At 26.1% G+C, this 19,693-nt stretch overlaps 7 protein-coding genes across 7 annotated transcripts; 3 read left to right on the forward strand and 4 right to left on the reverse strand.

Moving 5' to 3' along the window:
* Nucleotides 1-113: 113 nt before the first annotated feature.
* Nucleotides 114-3,260, forward strand: DICPUDRAFT_96538 (uncharacterized protein; the record flags this gene model as incomplete). The annotated part of the gene is made up of 5 exons (XM_003283898.1): nt 114-380; nt 466-1,000; nt 1,071-1,151; nt 1,231-1,662; nt 1,747-3,260. The coding sequence occupies 5 exons, from the start codon at nt 114-116 to the stop codon at nt 3,258-3,260; spliced, it is 2,829 nt and encodes a 942-aa protein (XP_003283946.1).
* Nucleotides 3,261-3,828: 568 nt separating this feature from the next.
* Nucleotides 3,829-4,360, forward strand: DICPUDRAFT_147701 (uncharacterized protein; the record flags this gene model as incomplete). Its single annotated transcript, XM_003283899.1, has 2 exons — nt 3,829-3,895; nt 4,248-4,360. 2 exons carry the CDS (start codon nt 3,829-3,831, stop codon nt 4,358-4,360), a joined length of 180 nt encoding a protein of 59 aa, XP_003283947.1.
* A 1,010-nt stretch (nt 4,361-5,370) lies between these two features.
* Nucleotides 5,371-6,492, reverse strand: DICPUDRAFT_26774 (uncharacterized protein; the record flags this gene model as incomplete). Its single annotated transcript, XM_003283925.1, has 3 exons — nt 5,371-5,663; nt 5,748-5,840; nt 6,144-6,492. Coding segments are annotated over 3 exons (735 nt in total), but the record flags the coding sequence as incomplete, so codon positions are not given.
* A 3,749-nt stretch (nt 6,493-10,241) lies between these two features.
* On the reverse strand, nt 10,242-10,580 carry DICPUDRAFT_26789 (uncharacterized protein; the record flags this gene model as incomplete). Its single annotated transcript, XM_003283926.1, has 1 exon — nt 10,242-10,580. A coding segment is annotated over one exon (339 nt), but the record flags the coding sequence as incomplete, so codon positions are not given.
* Nucleotides 10,581-13,293: 2,713 nt separating this feature from the next.
* On the forward strand, nt 13,294-14,333 carry DICPUDRAFT_147705 (uncharacterized protein; the record flags this gene model as incomplete). Its single annotated transcript, XM_003283900.1, has 2 exons — nt 13,294-13,443; nt 13,860-14,333. 2 exons carry the CDS (start codon nt 13,294-13,296, stop codon nt 14,331-14,333), a joined length of 624 nt encoding a protein of 207 aa, XP_003283948.1.
* Nucleotides 14,334-15,479: 1,146 nt separating this feature from the next.
* On the reverse strand, nt 15,480-15,893 carry DICPUDRAFT_26732 (uncharacterized protein; the record flags this gene model as incomplete). The annotated part of the gene is made up of 1 exon (XM_003283927.1): nt 15,480-15,893. A coding segment is annotated over one exon (414 nt), but the record flags the coding sequence as incomplete, so codon positions are not given.
* A 2,764-nt stretch (nt 15,894-18,657) lies between these two features.
* On the reverse strand, nt 18,658-19,474 carry DICPUDRAFT_91219 (uncharacterized protein). Its single transcript, XM_003283928.1, has one exon. It carries the CDS (start codon nt 19,415-19,417, stop codon nt 18,680-18,682), a length of 738 nt encoding a protein of 245 aa, XP_003283976.1. The 5' UTR covers nt 19,418-19,474; the 3' UTR covers nt 18,658-18,679.
* Between the last annotated feature and the right edge of the window lie 219 nt (nt 19,475-19,693).

A 19,693-nucleotide genomic window follows, 5' to 3' on the forward strand; every position in this document is an offset into this window, starting at 1 on the left:
TTTTATTATTATTATTATTATATATTTAAAACAAACTATTTGAAGACCAGAAGTCATATATATAAAAAAAATATTTAATCTAATAACAAAAATAATTATTGATTATTAATAATATGTCATATTACTCAAGAGCATTATTAAAATCAAGTAAATCTAATTTTACATTAGTGCAAAATTTAGAAAGGGTTACAGATGAAAGAATTGTGCAATACATAAAAACCAAATTATTGGTAAAGAGATGGATCGAAGAGGTTATAGAGGCCCCATTAAGCGCAGATGATAATGAAGAGTTAGAAGTTTCATTAAAAAATGGTATTGCCTTATGTACATTATTAAATATTATACAGCCAAACATTGTTCCAAAAATATTTACAAAATTCGTATGTAATATATATATTTATTGAAATTATTCATTAAGGTTGTATATTAATATTAACCATTCATTTTTTTATTTTTTATACATAGGATTTTGGGTTTAAAAATAATATCGATTTTTTTATAATGGGTTTAAATGAATTGGGTTTTCCAAGACAAAAACAATTTTCATTAAAAGAATTATATGACGGCGAAAATTTCGTTAGAGTTGTAGAATGTTTATCAGAGTTATCAAAATATGTATGTAGTAAAGGTTTCCACATACCAATGAAACCAATAACAACCGTTTCCGACAAAGAAATCAAAGTACCAAACGAGGATGAAATCACACTTTTAAGGATCCAATTATCACAAATTAAAGCTTTTTCCGAAGGTGATTCTATGAAAACAAGTATTAATAAAATAAATAGCTACTACACAAATAATTCATATGTAGCACCTGTATCCAATAGTAATAATACCTCAAACAATAGCAATAGTAATAATAATAATAATAGTGCTATTGGTGTCAGTTCTCCAACAGTACATAATAGCAATAATAATGTAAATGGAAATACTACATCAAAGGCAAAAACTACTTTAACTCCAACTCAAAAACCAAAACCAACAGTTTCACCCTCTCAAAGTATGTAATAATTATAAACTATATAAAAAAAAAAATCTATACTAATATTCTTTTTTTTTTTTTATTTTAGTAAAACAACATGAAAAAGGTTTTATATTATTCCAAGCATTATTTAGAGGTTATAAAACAAGACAATTTGTAAAGAAAATGAGTAATTATCAAAATATATTAAAAAAAAAATTTATATCAAAATACTAAAATTTTTTTTATTTTTTTTATAAAAACTACAGAACGTGATATTGCATACAGAGAAAAGGTTCAACAAGAAATTTTAAAAACTGAAGAAGATTATATAAAGAATTTAAATCTTTGCATTACACACTATATGATACCACTATACGAAAAAGAGCTAATCAACAAAGAACAACAAAAGATGATATTTAGCAATATTGAAATTATTTATAATTTTGGTAAAACTTTATTAGAAGATATAAGAGACCGTTGTGGTGCAAAATGGACAGCATATCAAAAGTTAAGTGACCTTTTTTTAAAAATCTCAGCATTTCTCAAAGTATACAGTTCATACGTCCAAAATTACGATATATCAATTGAAGTTTTGAAGGAATTAAGAAAGAGCGAAAAATTTAAAGATGCTTTAGAGGAGATTGGTGATTTTCCAGAAATCAATAACTTTGAGTTGGATTCATTTTTAATTTTACCAGGTAAGTTATATTTTAATTTATAATATTATTAATTTAGTATATAATCTAATAAAACTAACATAATTATCTAATTTTTATATTTAGTACAAAGAATTCCAAGATATTATCTTTTACTCCAAGATCTTGTTAAACATACATGGCCAGAGCATCCAGATCAGAAACCTTTAGCAGAAGCAGCTGAAAAGATTAGAAATGTTGCAAATTTCCTTAATGAACGTAAAAGACAAATGGAAAATATTCAAAAGTTTTCAGAGATACAGGCTAATCTTGTTGGTAAAGGTATACCCGAGTTAATTACACCATCCAGACAGTATATTAAACAAATCAACTATAACGTTCAAGAAACAAAGTCCGATATGGTGGTGTTCATTTGCAATGACTGTATGATTATTGGCAAACCAGTTAAATCATTATTTAGTGATTCAAAAAAGAAAAATATTCAGTACAAAGGCATCATTGACTATAATAATGAAATAGAGTTAAAAGACGATGAAAAGAATACAAACTATCTCAATTTAGTTCAACCAGGTGATGATAAACAATTAAAACTAACTATTGTATTAAAAAATGAAAATGAAAAGAATGCTCTCAAAAAAGAATTACAACAACTAATCAATACACTTTTAGAAAATAAAAACTCAATCAAACTAAAGTTAAATCAATCCACTTCTACTACAACCACAGGAGCCGGTGCAGGTACAGGCTCAACAGGCAACAATAGTCCAAGTCTTAATAATAGTATAAATGGATCACCATCAATATTATTAAATTCCAATAGCTCACCAATAGGCTCTCCAAGAATAGATGAATACAATATTAATCTTACATTAACTGGCAATATAACACCAAATGGAACAATTAAACCAAAATTACAACGTAAAAAGAGAATTGATAACTTATTGGAACACCCTGAACCTGAAAATAATAGTGCAGATAGTGACCAATCATCACCACAACAACCATCATCACCAACAAACAGTAGTACCAATAATACTAGACATAGATCAAAATCAACCATTTCAAAAATTGCAGGCCATTTAACCTTAAGAAGAAAAAAGAAAGAAAAACACCTATCATTAGACGACCCAAGTTCATTAATCAATGGCAGCGATACTGGTGGCTCAGATATCGATGATTCTAAAAAAGTCAATCATAATAATAGTAACAATAACGACAATGATTCAAATGCCACATCACCATTAAGCTCGCCATTATCACTATCAGTACCAACCACACCACCTCTAGACCCATCTTCAAACAATCGTTTATCTTGCAGCGGTTCAAGTATAGCTTCAAATGTAAATGATTTAGATTTAAATGACCATGATAATAATAACAATTGTAATAATAGTAATAGTATGAATAATAATAGTATGAATAATAATAGCAGTGGTAATCTTGCTGAAAGATTATCTTCAACCACTTTTATATCCTATAAAGATATCTTACAATCAAGAAGACAACTAGATCAAAAATACTTAGAAACCTATTTATCACCCGAAGAATTTAAAACTTTATTCGAAATTGAAAAAGAGGAATTTTACAAATTACCAAAATGGAAACAAAATCAAAAGAAGGTTTTATTAAAGTTATATTAAAACGCTTCACACAATATTTATATATTTATTTATTTATCATATGTTGTAATAATAAAAAACTAAACAATTTAAAAATATCTTAAATTTTCTTTTACTAATATTTAAAATATTATTTTTTTTAAAATTTTGTTTATTTTTTAATTTTTTTTAATTTTTTTTTTTTATGTTGTGCGGTTTTTTTGGAAAAAAAAGTAAAAATTTTTTTTTTTTTTAAAATTTTTTTAATGTGGAAAAAATTAACATTTCCCATATAAAAAAAAAAAAAAAATTGCATGTTTTGAACCAACCGCATAATAAAGAAGAGATTGATAACTTGTTTAATGAAACAAATAATTTCGATATTGTTTAATCAGCATGTTTGGGGTTTGTCAAAGAAAAGTCAAGTAAAATTATGGATGATGTAGTTTCTGCGATTAACATACCTGATTCGTATGTTTATCAAATTTTTGAGCAAAACTCAAATCAAGAAGGAAATAATAAATTGTTATATATTAAACTCCAACAAATGCAGTTCAAACTTGAACAACAACAAAGATAACAACTAGATCAAGTAGTAAATCAATTAAATATGTTACCATCAACCTTATTACAAAATCCAGAAACGTTAAAGCCCAAAGAAAAGGATTTAAATTTAAGTAAAATAGATGGAAAAAAAAAATTCATTGTCCACTTAAATCGCTTATAAATGAAACAAGGAAAAATGTTAGGTATTTGTGGAAACCAAGAGACATATTTTTTAGAGGATTATGTACTAAATATCCAAATTATGTGATAAATGAACAATTACGATTGGAAAAAGAAGTGGTTATAGAAATGGTTAATAATAAATCTGGTTTTACAATTACTGATGAAGATGCCACAAAATTTGGAAAATGGATTTTATCGGGCAAAGAATCTTTTTATTTTTATACAAAACCTAATAAATAGATAAATCGTCCATAGATATTATTCCACGAAAAACACCACCAACAAAATATAAAACAAAAGAACCATCAAAGACTTCTGAAGCAAAAGAACCATCAAAAACATCTGAAGCAAAAGAACCGTCAAAGACTTCTGAAGAAACAAGTACAAAATTTGGTGTAAGCCTCAACAAATAAACAATTATCAAAATAAAAAACAAAAATTATCGTAAAAGATGTGAATTATCCTCTAGCTGGAAAGTATATAAACAACCAAAACAAACAAATAATAAATAATAAAATACCTTTAAATAAGACTAGTTTGTAAAAACTTATTTCATCAATGATGATCAAAGAGATTTTTAATTATTTTTTTTAATCATTAAGTTAAAATAAGTAAATTTTATGATTTTTTACTGAGTTTAGGATTTTTTTAAAATTTCTGGAGGTGTATTCAAACTGACTTATTTCTGGTTCCATTATCAAAATTAACTTTAGACAGAAATCTTAAAGAGTTAATTTTTAATATAAAAATAATAAATTTTTATTTTATTTTTTTTATTTAAAATAATAGATTTTATTGAAAAGTTTTATAAATTTTATTTGTTTTTACCATTGTTTCCTTTACCATTACCATTATTTCCATTATTTCCATTGCTACCATTATTACCATTGTTTCCATTACCATTACCATTGTTACCATTGTTACCATTTCCATTTCCATTATTTCCATTACCATTGTTACCATTATTTGCATTGTTACCATTTCCATTACCATTGTTACCATTGTTACCATTATTACCATTATTACCATTACCATTGTTTCCATTATTGCCATTTCCATTATTGCCATTTCCATTATTGCCATTTCCATTTCCATTATTACCATTATTACCATTATTTCCATTACCATTATTACCATTATTACCATTTCCATTTCCATTACCATTATTGCCATGATTGCCATTACCATTGTGATCATCATCTTCATCGCAATCATCTTTTCCACCACTACCTTTTTTACATTGTTTACACATTTTAGATGGAGTATGACTAATTAAACCAGTACATGGGTCACAATCATCCAATGTACATGGATCATAGTCATCGATTTCTGGTTTGGGTAAAAGTGCACAGTATCCTTTATTACTAGTGGAGTTAAATTTACAAATTGATATTTGACATTTATTATTTGTTGGTGCACTACATGAAGATTTATAATGACATCCTCCTAATTTAGCATCACAACCAGTATTAATAAGACACTCATTGGATCTATCAGGACAATTAATTGGTGTTGGTGTAAATAAACCGGTAGAAGGGTTACATGAATAATTTGAACATATATTATTTGATGGTGGTAATTGAACTGGAGTATAAATACATTGGCCAGTTTGAGCATCACACGAGGAAGTCAAACATTTATTTGATGTTTGTGGGCACTTTGGAGTTTTAATACAACCATTGCCAGTTAAGCTACATGAATATAAACTACATTTATCTGGGTTATTTCCATCTAATTCTAATGAACAATCACTTGCTGTTTTCATTGCACATGTACCATTATTACATTGACCACTATTACAAACACTATTGCACTTTGATTCGTACTGGCAACCTAACTTTGGGTCACATCCAATAACATTTAAACATTGATCGGATTTATTTGAACATGTAACTGGTGTTGTTGAGAATTCACCGGTTTTTGGATCACATTTTGAATTAACACAAACATTGCCTTCATTTGGATCTGAAACTGGGGAATCAACACACTCTCCAGTATCTTCATCACAAGATGTTGTTTGACATTTGTTAGAGGACTGTTTACACTTTGGTTCTTTTTTGCATCCGTTACCATTTGAATCACATGAATAAATATAACATTTACTTGGATTACTATTACCATCCAATTCTAATGAGCAATCACTCTCTGATTTAGTTGTACATGTACCATTATTACACTTTCCACATACTCCGGTACATTGAGGTTGATATAGGCAGCCTACAGATATATCACAACCATTACCAACTAAACACTCATCTGATCTATCTTTACATAAAACTGGGACAACAGAGAAAAAACCATTTAATGGATTACATGTCGATATTACACATTTGGTTTCGTATGGATTGGGTATTGGAGTGTCAATACATTGACCAGTTTGGGTGTCACAGGAAGTAACAAAACATTTATTAGATGTTTGTGGGCACTTTGGAGTTTCAAAACATCCGGTAGAATTACAGGTATATACACTACATATATTTTGGTTACTTTGTGAAGAAACTATTGTTGTAAAAAAACAAAAAACTAATATTATAATTTTTATCATTTTATATATTACAATTATATTTTATTTATATTTTATTTATAATTTATTATTTATATTTTATCTTTATTTATTATTTTATTTATCTATTTTATATATTATTATTTTTAAAAAATTTTATCTTTACAATTTATCGTCGAAATATTTATTTACAATTTATTTATTTACAATTTATTTATTATTACAATTTACTTTTACAATTTAAATGCTATAAAAAAAAAAAAAAAAATTTTATTTAAAATTTTTTTTTAAGTATTTTTTTTTTCTTTTCTTAATAATTTAAAAGAAAAATCTGTTTTGTAGTCCACTGGTAAACAATTTCTATGTTGTTGAGGGTTTATTATTTTTTTTTCCTTTGCACACTTACCATTTTTTTGAGATTTAAATCCTTTCATATAAAAATTTTATTAAGATATTTATTTGAAAATTTTTTTAAAAAAAAATAAAAAAAAAATAAAATTTTTTTTTTTTTTTCAAACTTAATTAAAATCAAATCCCCAATAAAGATATTTAAGTATTTCATAAGATTTTTATTATTTTTTTTTTTGATTATAAAATATTTTTATTTTTATTTAATTTTAATTGTGAAAATTGAATAAAAAGAAAATTTTTTTTTTTAATAATTATTTTAATAATATAATATATATTATTAGTGTAAGAGACGGTATTTTATTAAATAAATTTTTTAAATGGTATGTGTGAGGAGTTGTATTTTTTAAAAAAGCTTACTTCGAGTAATGAATATTATTAGTGTAAGCGACAGTGTTTGATAAAACGAAAATTTCAAAAAATTTTTATTTTGTTTTATTTTATTTTTTAAAAGTGAAGATAATTAAAAAATGCTTTAAATTAGCCAGTAAAATAAAAGAAGCTCCCCTTCCGGGAATCGAACCCGGGGTATCAGTGTGAGAGACTAATGTGTTACCGACTACACCAAAGAGGAGATGTTTGATTAAAGTAGATGGAGCTACTTTAATTTCATTTTTTTAATAAAATTAAATATTTTGGTAAAATTATAGTACCATTAATGATAAGAGCTTTGATCACCTGAATCATTAAATTTTTTTTTTTTTTTTTTTTTTTTTTAAAAATGAAGGTTTTTAAAGCATAGCTTTAGATTAATCAGTAAATTTTGTTTAATGTTTTTAATATAAATTTACAGTAAATATTCTAAACTATTGATATTTGATAATGAATTGATATTGATGCAGTATTTTTTTACTATTTTTTTTTTTTAATTTTCTGTATTCTTTGTTAATTTTGATTATTTTTTGTAGTTATTTGGCTTGTTTATCTTTGATTTTTTTTAAATCTTTTATGTAGTACAAGAGTGGCTAGCCAATTTTGAGGTTGTTGTAATCAAGTTCTTAAATTGTGTTTTCTTGTTCGTCTTATAATTCTTTAATAACCAAAGGCGATAACAATCCAAATTTGATGGAATACATGTATTAAGGCTGAATCATTCAATATAATGAATACATTTGTTTGAAGGTACTAAGATATACAAAATTTCGCGTTTGAGCAAAAAAAAAATTTATAAACACCTGGAAGAAAATAGATACAAAAAGAATCGACAGCTGCAGGGTTCGAACCTGCGCCTCCGAGGAGATCTGATTTCAAGTCAGACGCGTTAGACCACTTCGCTAAGCTGTCAAGTTGTTGATGTTTTTAAAAATAACATTTTTTCTCAAAGTCCAAAAAGTTTAAGATATGAAATTCAGATATATTTTACAATGTAGTGAAAATACCGATACACCTGGAAAGTTATAGATATTTATCGATGAATAACTAATAAAAATTAAATAACTAAAATCAAAATAAAATTACTAAAAAAAATAAATTAATAAAAGAATATAATCAACGTCAGGCCTTTCAAGTACTATGGTTGGAGTGTTACACCTTTGCGCCATTCCAGGTAAGTCAAATATTCGTGGTTAGCAATCAATTCAAAATAAAGGTTTTTTTTGAAAATAAAAATACTTATTAGTGATAAAACATTATAAAAGAAAAAAATTGGTTTTTTAACTTTTATTTTTTCTCTTTTTTTAATTATTCCATTATTTTAAAATAACAGAATCTAATAAACCTAAAGAAAATTTCAAACAATTTAAGTCATGAATAATTTTTTTGCCCAAAAAGATAATAATATTAAGTTTTGACCCCCTTTTTTAAATTTTTTATTTTTTTTATTTATTCAATAATTTTAATTTCACCAGATAAAATTCATTTCTCTCGTAAAGTTCTTCTATAACCCTGTATTATTATTTCTAAATATTTTGCAGCATTTGTGTTAAACCTGATAATACATATACATATATATTGAGCTGCCACTTCATCTTCGTTTAGTCAAAATGTTTCTTTAAGGTTTCTTGCACCATGAATCCATTTTTTGGTTTCCAATTAATAAGAAAATCCTTCAATTCACACAAATATAAACATTCTTTGATTCCAAAATTGGATTTTTTAATGAAGAAACTATTGAATCTTTAAATATTTTATATTTTTTTAAATAAAAAAGTAAGTAAAGAACCCTTTGGTATTGGTTGATTATAGTATACAATTTCAAGTGTTTCTAAATGGAGTGGGAGAATGTTTGGTTGAAGTGGATGATTGTAGCGACAAAGATAGAGTTTATTGCATGTTATAGGCAAATCACCAGTTTTCAAAGGTTGGTCAAAAGAGAAAAGCTCTAACTCTGCAATTGAACTAAATACACCAGGAGTAATACTTTGATTGAAATCAAGAAACTTTAAAACCTTAATGAGTTTGGAAGAGTACCAATTCTAAATTGTTGATCTGATCCTAATGCTAAAATGGTAAGAGATGGAGGAAATAAGTCTGATGTGAGTTTTTGATCGAATTGGACGTAATACAATTTAGTGACACTTGGTGGTATAACTGATTTGATGTCGATTTGATGAGTGTACCAATCACAAAATTCTATACTTGTCACTGTGGGAGGAATATCACCTGCTCGAATTGGTTGATTGAAATCACCTGTAAATTCTAATTTGTGGTTCCATAAGGTATAGATTTTTTAGCAAATAAAATATTTTACTTTTTTTATAAAATACCAAATCTATTATATAAAGAAAAAATTAAAATGGTAATATAATTTATTATAATAACTTTAATAGTAGTAAGGAATCTTTTCATATAATTTAAAACTGTTATTAAATAATTTTTTTTATTATAATAATCAACCACACACTTTTTAACCCACTGTTTAATTTTTTAAAAAAAAATTTTTAAAAAAATTTCAATGCTGCGTTTTTTGTCAATGATTTTTTAAATTTCATTTCTTTTTGTGGTAGAGCTTTAAATTTTAATTTTTTTAATTTTTTTTTAATTTGCTTTTTTCTTTTTTAGTATTTCAATTATTTTTTTTTTTTTAATTTTTTTTTTTAATTTTCATTTTTTTAATTTACATACAAATAATCATATACATACAAAAAAATCATATAATTTTATTTTTTTATAATAATAATCAGCACATTCAATAAATTATATCAATAATAATATTTATTAATTACCATTTAAAAATGAATCTATTAATGATTGTTTTTTATATATTATTGGCTATTATTTTTTCAGTTTATTTAATAAATAAATATTTTGCAATCAATAACAATAACAATAGTAATAACAATAATAATTGCAATAATAATAGAAATATAACCAATACACAACACTATAACAAAATCAACAACAATTTAGCTGATCAAATTCATATTCACCAAAATCCACAGAATTCAAAACCAAACCATCAATTTGATTCCACTTGTGCTCCACCAGACCAATTTGGTTCCACTTCTGCCCCACCACAGCAATTTGACTCCACTTCTGCTCCACCAGACCAATTTGATTCCACTTCTGCCCCACCACAGCAATTTGACTCCACTTCTGCCCCAACAGACCAATTTGACTCCACTAGTGCCCCACCACAGCAATTTGATTCCATTTGTGCCCCACCACAGCAATTTGACTCCATTTGTGCCCCACCACAGCAATTTGATTCCACTTGTGCCCCACCACACCAATTTGATTCCATTTGTGCCCCACCACATCAATTTGATTCCATTTGTGCCCCATCACACCATCAACCACAATCTCAATTTTTCAACTCAATTTCTTCTCAATTAATTAATACACCAATTCCACCACCAATTCCATCCACAATTGCATCAAAAACCTCTGCATCTGTCTATCCAATTTTTGAATCTGAGCCAAGTTACAACTCTGCAGGTTCATCATTATCAAAAAGAAAAACATTTAGAAAGCCAGTATCAAGTACTATTTTTGCAGGGGAACCAACATCAACTGGCAACCATCCAATGAAGAAGAGACCATTGGAAATTGATAATGAAGTAAATAATGGTGATAGACAAATTTCCAAAAGACATAAACTCGAAGATGAAGAGAGTTTAAATATAGTAAAGCAATTTGTAGAAATGGAAATTTTAAAAAAAGAAAGAGAAAGAGAAGAAAAAGAAAAAATGGAAAGACTTAAACTAATCGAAAGAATCCAAAGAGAATATAGAGAAAGGGAAGAAATAGAAAGAAACCAATGTTTAGAAATTGAAAGACAAATAAAAGAAGGATATGAAAGAAAAAGATTAGAAAGAATCCAATTAGAAAGAGAACAACTAGAACAATCAGAAAGATCAAGATTACAAAGAATTCAAAAGGATAGAGAAAGAGCAGTAAAAATAAGAGAAAGAGAGGAAAGAGAAAGAGCAAGAGAAAGACAAAGAATAAGAGAAGAGACAGAAAGAGAAGAAAGAATCCAAAGGGATAGAGAAGTAAGAGAACAATTCGAAAGAGAACAATCAGAAAGAGAAGAATCAGAAAGAAATAATTTGGAAGGTGAACGTTCAGAAAGTGAAGACAAATGCACAATTTGTCTTAACTTTATAGATATAAATGAAATGGCCACAATTGATTGCCATCATAAATTTTGCTACAGATGCATTGTAGACTGGTCTGAACGTATCAATACATGCCCAAATTGTAGAAGAGAGTTTTTTGAAATCAAAGTAAGTAATTTACACATTCATATTTATACTTAATAAATATATTAATTAATTTCATTAATAATTTATTCAGAAAGTAGCTAATGAAGAAAATTAAGGTAATGAAGATGAAGATGAAAATGAAGATGATCTTTTAGATATTGAACTTGAAGGCGATTAAGTTAATAGTTTTGATAATTCATTCATTGTTCCTTTTTAAGAAATAGGTGAAGACCAAATTATTAATAAAATCGTTCTATTCAATGTTTCAATTATTCAATCGATTAAATTATAGAAAGTCAACTTCATCATCCAAGAAACAAATCATATCTTTATCATCATTTGTATTAAGAAGTCATGTATATCATTAGTTCAACTTTACATAAAAAATTTCCAACGTCATTTATCAAAACAACTCTTAAGGTAACTATAATGTTAATATTAACATTATTATTTTTTATTTTTAAAAATAAAAGAAACTAATATTTAATTTTAATTATTTTTAGTTAAATTCCAACTCTTTCTTCAGTATCAGCATATTGGGTTTTTGTTTACTCTTATTCAAAGTCAACACGTTTCAAGTAGCAAACTATACAATAGGGTTCTTGTTTTTTTCTTTTTCGGTATCTGCTCATTTCAAGTCATAAACTGTACAATAGGGTTCTTGTTTTTTTCTTTTCTGGTATCTGCTCATTTTAAGTCACGATCAAACACTTGGGTTTTTCTTTTCTTTTTCGGCATCAGCATATTATAACTCACATATCAAATATTAGGGTTTCTGTTTATTCTTTCCGTTTCGAGGTCAACAAGTTTTAATTCATAAATTAAACATTGGGGTTTTAATTCTTTTCTGGTATCAGCTCATTTTAAGTCACAATCAAACCTTGGGGGTTTCTTGTTTCTTTTTCAGTATCAGCTTATTTTATGTCACAAATTAAACATTGGGGGGTTTCTTGTTTCTTTTTCAGTATCAGCTCATTTTAAGTCACAATCAAACTTTGGGGGGTTTCTTGTTTCTTTTTCAGTATCAGCTCATTTTATGTCACAAATTAAACATTGGGGTTTTTGTTTAATCTTTGTAATTATGGTTTTCAAATTGGTTTATTCAAAATCAAATTATCCATCTACCATTCAACCGTCTACACCAACGTCCATTGGACCAATCAAAATATTTCATTAAAAAATATAATAACAAATCTAAATTTTTATATTTCAACATTACATCTTTAATTAAAAAATCACTCAATTATTAGAGAAAATAAAATAATTTAATTAATTTAATTAAAATAAAGTTTTGTATAATAATTAAAATAAATAATTTTTATTAAAATGTATTTTATAATTCTTTTTTTATTCTAAAGGTGGTTATCCACTGTCAATAGTTTATTTACCTATTCTGAAATAGAAACAAGTATATAATCACTTTTTCTTATAATTTCTCTATCTTTTTTCTGAGTTACTCTTTTATAAGGACAATTCTTCACGAATCTATGAACCTTTTTATTGACCTTTTACCTAGTAAGTATAAAAAATAATAATATTATTTAAAAATATTTAAAAATATAACTCTAATTTTATCTAATATATAAATTATATTTTTAAATAACATCTAAATAATATAATCATTATAATTTGATGTTTAATTATTGCCAGTGTTATTTCTCCACATTTAAGACTGATTCAATTTTGGTTGTTTCTTTGAAAAAAAAAAAAAATTAAAAAATTAAAAAAAATAAAATAATTAAAAAAAAAAAAAAAAATTTTAATAATAAAAATATTTAAAGACGATGAAATGGATGAAATGACAACAAGGTTATTAGTTTGTAAAGATTGGTGCTCAAATATAAAATCATCATGCAACACACTATCACTCTCTTTAAATAATCTATTGCCAATTACAAATCAAATTTCAACATTTACAGCATTAAAGAAATTGGAAATCGTTTGTTTGAATAATGACTATTCGGATAGTGATGACGACAGTGACGATAGCGATACCGAAAACTATTGAAATTAACTTTTTATTATTATTTAGATACCAAATCAAGTTACTCTATTTAAGCAATGGGTTAAGGGTTAATAATACATTGGAATCATTGGTATTAAGAGGATGTAAAATAGAAGGTTGGGGGAGCATACAGTTTATGCGAAACTTTAGGTATTAACAAATCTTTAAAAGAATTAGATTTAACACAGAATAATCTTGGTGATAGAGGAGGTTGTATTGCAGAAAAACTAAATTTACATCCATCATTTATTTTCAATTTAAAAAAAATAAAATTAAAAAAATAGAAAAAATTATAATCAATTTAATAAAATATAAATACAAAACACCTTAAATCAATTATAAATAATAAGAAAATTGTTTTTGTTGCCGCTGATGAAAAATTACCATCATACTGGCAATACTCATTCACTGATGGTAACTGTGTCATCTCATTCCGTCCAAAGATCTGTAACACTAATGATGTATTCACTGCTAAATTAGAAACTCTTCTTCCTTCACAAGGCACCTACTCTTTAATGACCCGTTTAAATATTAAAGAAAATCAAGCTAAAATGGATGCTAATTTAGTAGCTGTTAAAAAAGCAATGAAATCCGATGTCGATTGGACCATCGATCAAGCATCATTAGAAGCCGTTTACCCACATGTTGCTGCCGATTTAAAAAATAGTTTTGGTCATATTTTTGCAGGTGTTATCGAAAAAGTTGCAGCCAATCTTGCTAAACGTTGTGCTGATGAAATGGTATTAGAAGCTGTACTATTGTTATTAAACACAATGCCACACAAAATGGATACTGGTTATGGTCATTCGAAAACGGTAATTTAGTTATTTCATTCAAATCCATTACCAATACCAACGATGTTCAAACTTTCGATTTCATTAAATTATTATAATTTATAACTTTATAAATAAACTATTTAATAATAATTTTATCAATAATCTGTTAGAAAAATTATTAATCTCTTCTGGCATATTCATGGTTATTAAAATTTCTATATTATTATATTTTGGTGATGAAAGAAAAAAATATAAAAAAATATTATAAAAATAAAAAAATTAAATTTTTTTTAATTATTCACTTCAAACCAAAAAATAAATAAATTTATTTACTTCAAATCAAAAATTAAATGTTGAAAAGAGGTGATTATTTCTTTGATGAAGTTGACTTTTTTTAATTTCATCATTTTCAGTAATTGAATGATACGATTTTATTAATAATTTGATGCTTTTTCTTTAGATTTTTTAGCAAATAAATAATTTTACTTTTTTTATAAAATACCAAATCAATTATAAAAAAAAAAATTAAAATGGTAATATAATTTATTATAATAACTTTAATAGTAGTAAGGAATCTTTTCATATAATTTAAAAACTGTTATTAAATAATTTTTTTTATTATAATAATCAACCACACACTTTTTAACCCACTGTTTAATTTTTTAAAAAAAAAATTTTTAAAAAAATTTCAATGCTGCGTGTTTTGTCAATGATTTTTTAAATTTCATTTCTTTTTGTGGTAGAGCTTTAAATTTTAATTTTTTAATTTTTTTTTAATTTGCTTTTTTCTTTTTTAGTATTTCAATTATTTTTTTTTTTTTTTTTTTTTTTTTTAATTTTCATTTTTTTAATTTACATACAAATAATCATATACATACAAAAAAATCATATAATTTTATTTTTTTATAATAATAATCAGCACATTCAATAAATTATATCAATAATAATATTTATTAATTACCATTTAAAAATGAATCTATTAATGATTGTTTTTTATATATTATTGGCTATTATTTTTTCAGTTTATTTAATAAATAAATATTTTGCAATCAATAACAATAACAATAGTAATAACAATAACAATTGCAATAATAATAGAAATATAACCAATACACAACATTATAACAAAATCAACAACAATTTAGCTGATCAAATTCATATTCACCAAAATCCACAGAATTCAAAACCAAACCATCAATTTGATTCCACTTGTGCTCCACCAGACCAATTTGATTCCACTTGTGCCCCACCACACCAATTTGATTCCACTTGTGCCCCACCACAGAAATTTGATTCCACTTGTGCTCCACCAGACCAATTTGATTCCACCTGTGCCCCACCAGACCAATTTGATTCCACTTGTGCCCCACCACACCAATTTGATTCCACTTGTGCCCCACCACACCAATTAGATTCCACCTGTGCCCCAACAGACCAATTTGATTCCACTTGTGCCCCACCACACCAATTTGATTCCATTTGTGCCCCACCACACCAATTAGATTCCACTTGTGCTCCACCACACCAATTTGATTCCATTTGTGCCCCACCACACCAATTTGATTCCACTTGTGCTCCACCACACCAATTTGATTCCATTTGTGCCCCATCAAACCATCAACAACAATCTCAATTTTTCAACTCAATTTCTTCTCAATTAATTAATACATCAATTCCACCACCAATTCCATCCACAATTGCATCAAAAACCTCTGCATCTGTCTATCCAATTTTTGAATCTGAGCCAAGTAACAACTCTGCAGGTTCATCATTATCAAAAAGAAAAACATTTAGAAAGCCAGTATCAAGTACTATTTTTGCAGGGGAACCAACATCAACTGGCAACCATCCAATGAAGAAGAGACCATTGGAAATTGATAATGAAGTAAATAATGGTGATAGACAAATTTCCAAAAGACATAAACTCGAAGATGAAGAGAGTTTAAATGTAGTAAAGCAATTTGTAGAAATGGAAATATTAAAAAAAGAAAGAGAAAGAGAAGAAAAAGAAAAAATGGAAAGACTTAAACTAATCGAAAGAATTCAAAGAGAATATAGAGAAAGGGAAGAAATAGAAAGAAACCAATGTTTAGAAATTGAAAGACAAATAAAAGAAGGATATGAAAGAAAAAGATTAGAAAGAATCCAATTAGAGAGAGAACAACTAGAACAATCAGAAAGATCAAGATTACAAAGAATTCAAAAGGATAGAGAAAGAGCAGTAAAAATAAGAGAAAGAGAGGAAAGAGAAAGAGCAAGAGAAAGACAAAGAATAAGAGAAGAGAGAGAAAGAGAAGAAAGAATCCAAAGGGATAGAGAAGTAAGAGAACAATTAGAAAGAGAACAATCAGAAAGAGAACAATTAGAAAGAGAACAATTAGAAAGAGAACAATCAGAAAGAAATAATTTGGAAGGTGAACGTTCAGAAAGTGAAGACAAATGCACAATTTGTCTTAACTTTATAGATATAAATGAAATGGCCACAATTGATTGCCATCATAAATTTTGCTACAGATGCATTGTAGACTGGTCTGAACGTATCAATACATGCCCAAATTGTAGAAGAGAGTTTTTTGAAATCATAGTAAGTAATTTACACATTCATATTTATACTTAATAAATATATATTAATTAATTTCATTAATAATTTATGCAGAAAGTAGCTAATGAAGAAAATTAAGGTAATGAAGATGAAGATGAAAATGAAGATGATCTTTTAGTTATTGAACTTGAAGGCGATTAAGTTAATAGTTTTGATAATTCATTCAATGTTCCTTTTTAAGAAATAGGTGAAGACCAAATTATTAATAAAATCGTTCTATTCAATGTTTCAATTATTCAATCGATTAAATTAAAGAAAGTCAACTTCATCATCCAAGAAACAAACCACATCTTTATCATTTGTATTAAGAAGTCATGTATCTCATTAGCTCAACTTTACATAAAAAAGTTCCAACGTCATTTATCAAAACAACTCTTAAGGTAACTATAATGTTAATATTAACATTATTATTTTTTATTTTTAAAAATAAAAGAAACTAATATTTAATTTTAATTATTTTTAGTTAAATTCCAACTCTTTCTTCAGTATCAACATATTGGGTTTTTGTTTACTCTTATTCAAAGTCAAAACGTTTCAAGTCGCAAACTATACAATAGGTTCTTGTTTTTTTCTTTTCCGGTATCTGCTCATTTCAAGTCATAAACTGTACAATAGGGTTCTTGTTTTTTTCTTTTCTGGTATCTGCTCATTTTAAGTCACGATCAAACACTTGGGTTTTTCTTTTCTTTTTCGGCATCAGCATATTATAATTCACATATCAAATATTAGGGTTTCTGTTTATTCTTTCCATTTCAAGGTCAACAAGTTTTAAGTCGCAAATTAAACATTGGGGTTTTTCTTTTCTTTTTCGGCATCAGCATATTATAACTCACATATCAAATATTAGAGTTTCTGTTTATTCTTTCCGTTTCGAGGTCAACAAGTTTTAATTCATAAATTAAACATTGGGGTTTTAATTCTTTTTTGGTATCAGCTCATTTTATGTCACAATCAAACTTTGGGGGGTTTCTTGTTTCTTTTTCAGTATCAGCTCATTTTATGTCACAAATTAAACATTGGGGTTTTTGTTTAATCTTTGTAATTATGGTTTTCAAATTGGTTTATTCAAAATCAAATTATCCATCTACCATTCAACCGTCTACACCAACGTCAATTGGACCAATCAAAATATTTCATTAAATAAAATAATAACAAATCTAAATTTTTATATTTCAACATTAGATCTTTAATTAAAAAATCACTCAAATATTAGAGAAAATAAAATAATTAAATTAATTAAATTAAAATAAAGTTTTGTATAATAATTAAAATAAATAATTTTTATTAAAATGTATTTTATAATTTTTTTTTTATTCTAAAGGTGGTTATCCACTGTCAATAGTTTATTTAACTATTCTGAAATAGAAACAATTAACATATATATTTAATAATAAAATAATTAACTATAATAACTATATAATAAAAAATGGATATAAACATGATGGATATTGAAAAATATAGAGAAATTAAAATATTTAAAGACGATGAAATGGATGAAATGACAACAACAGAATAATCATCAACATCAGGAAGAAATAAAGAAAAAAGATCATTCATCAGAAGGAACTCAAATATCATTATCTAAAATATTTAGAAATCCGATGGGTGACCTTAATATCAACAAAAAACATTCAAATCTTTAACAATATTATGATAATAATATATATATTATTTTATCATAATTTTAATAAATATATAATTTTTTTAATATCCAATAAATAGAAAAAATAAAATATAAAATTCATATCAAATTAAAGATTTTATTTTTTTATTTTAAAAAAGTTTTATTTATTTAAATGTCTTTTAAGGTATCTAATTTTTTTAAAAAATTATTAACTAAATAATTTGTTGATATCAATTCTAATGAAGCAAGACCAACTACACCCAAAAAGAATTGAGGTTTTGACAAAGGTTTCTTTTTTAATTTACTAATTGCAAATGTGCCTAATGTTGCTGGAGTCAAAAAGAGAGATGTTAAAATGATTGGATAAGAATATTTAGCTATAAAATTTGGTTCCATATGATCCTCTAAATCTCTTCTAACATAAAATCCTTCCATATCACTGTTTATATGTCGAGAAATACCTTTAACATGACCCTTGCCAACAACAGCTACAATTTTTTTACCTGGAGCATCTCTTATGCAACTGGCCATATATTGATCTCTTTCGTCTATTAAACCCTTTTTAGCTGGTAATGGCAAAGAATTTCTCCACTCTACACTATCCCAAGGCTCATTAATTGTTTTGGATGCTTCTTTATAATAAATTTCTCTAATTTCTTTAGCACTCTTGTTATATAACTGAAAATATGATTTAATGGTTTGCATTGAAACATTGAAAATTGTTCCTAAATCTAGATAATTTGCAACTCTTTTCCATGTAACTCTTGAATCTCTATCACCTAATACTATTGTACATTTATTTTCTTTTGCGTAATTATAAGCAACTCTGAATTCGGTTCCATAAATATATATTTGTTTATTATTATTATTATTATTGCTATTGCTATTATTATTTACCAATGGCATAAAAGTTGTATAGTAATAAAACAAATTGAGGTATGACAAAACAAAATCTGAAACTTTAGTTGTAAACCAATTTATTTTAGGTTTAGTTAATATATTTTTAATTAAAAGATCTTCGCTTGCATTTAACATTCCTGCTCTTTCACTTGATAACTCTAGCATTACAGTATCTGGCTTTACTAAATCCAATAATGTTTTTACGTCTGTTGATGATTGTGGTGATACATGAACGCTACCAAATAAATAAATAACTGAATTATTCTTTTCGTTGATTACAAC

Source organism: Dictyostelium purpureum (genome assembly GCF_000190715.1).
Source record: "Dictyostelium purpureum unplaced genomic scaffold DICPUscaffold_16, whole genome shotgun sequence".
Lineage (NCBI taxonomy): Eukaryota > Evosea > Eumycetozoa > Dictyosteliales > Dictyosteliaceae > Dictyostelium > Dictyostelium purpureum.

What these genes read in the sequence shown, in the direction of transcription:
- DICPUDRAFT_91219 (XM_003283928.1), bottom strand. Translation starts at nt 19,417, where the DNA reads ATGCCATTGGTAAATAATAATAGCAATAGCAATAATAATAATAATAAT.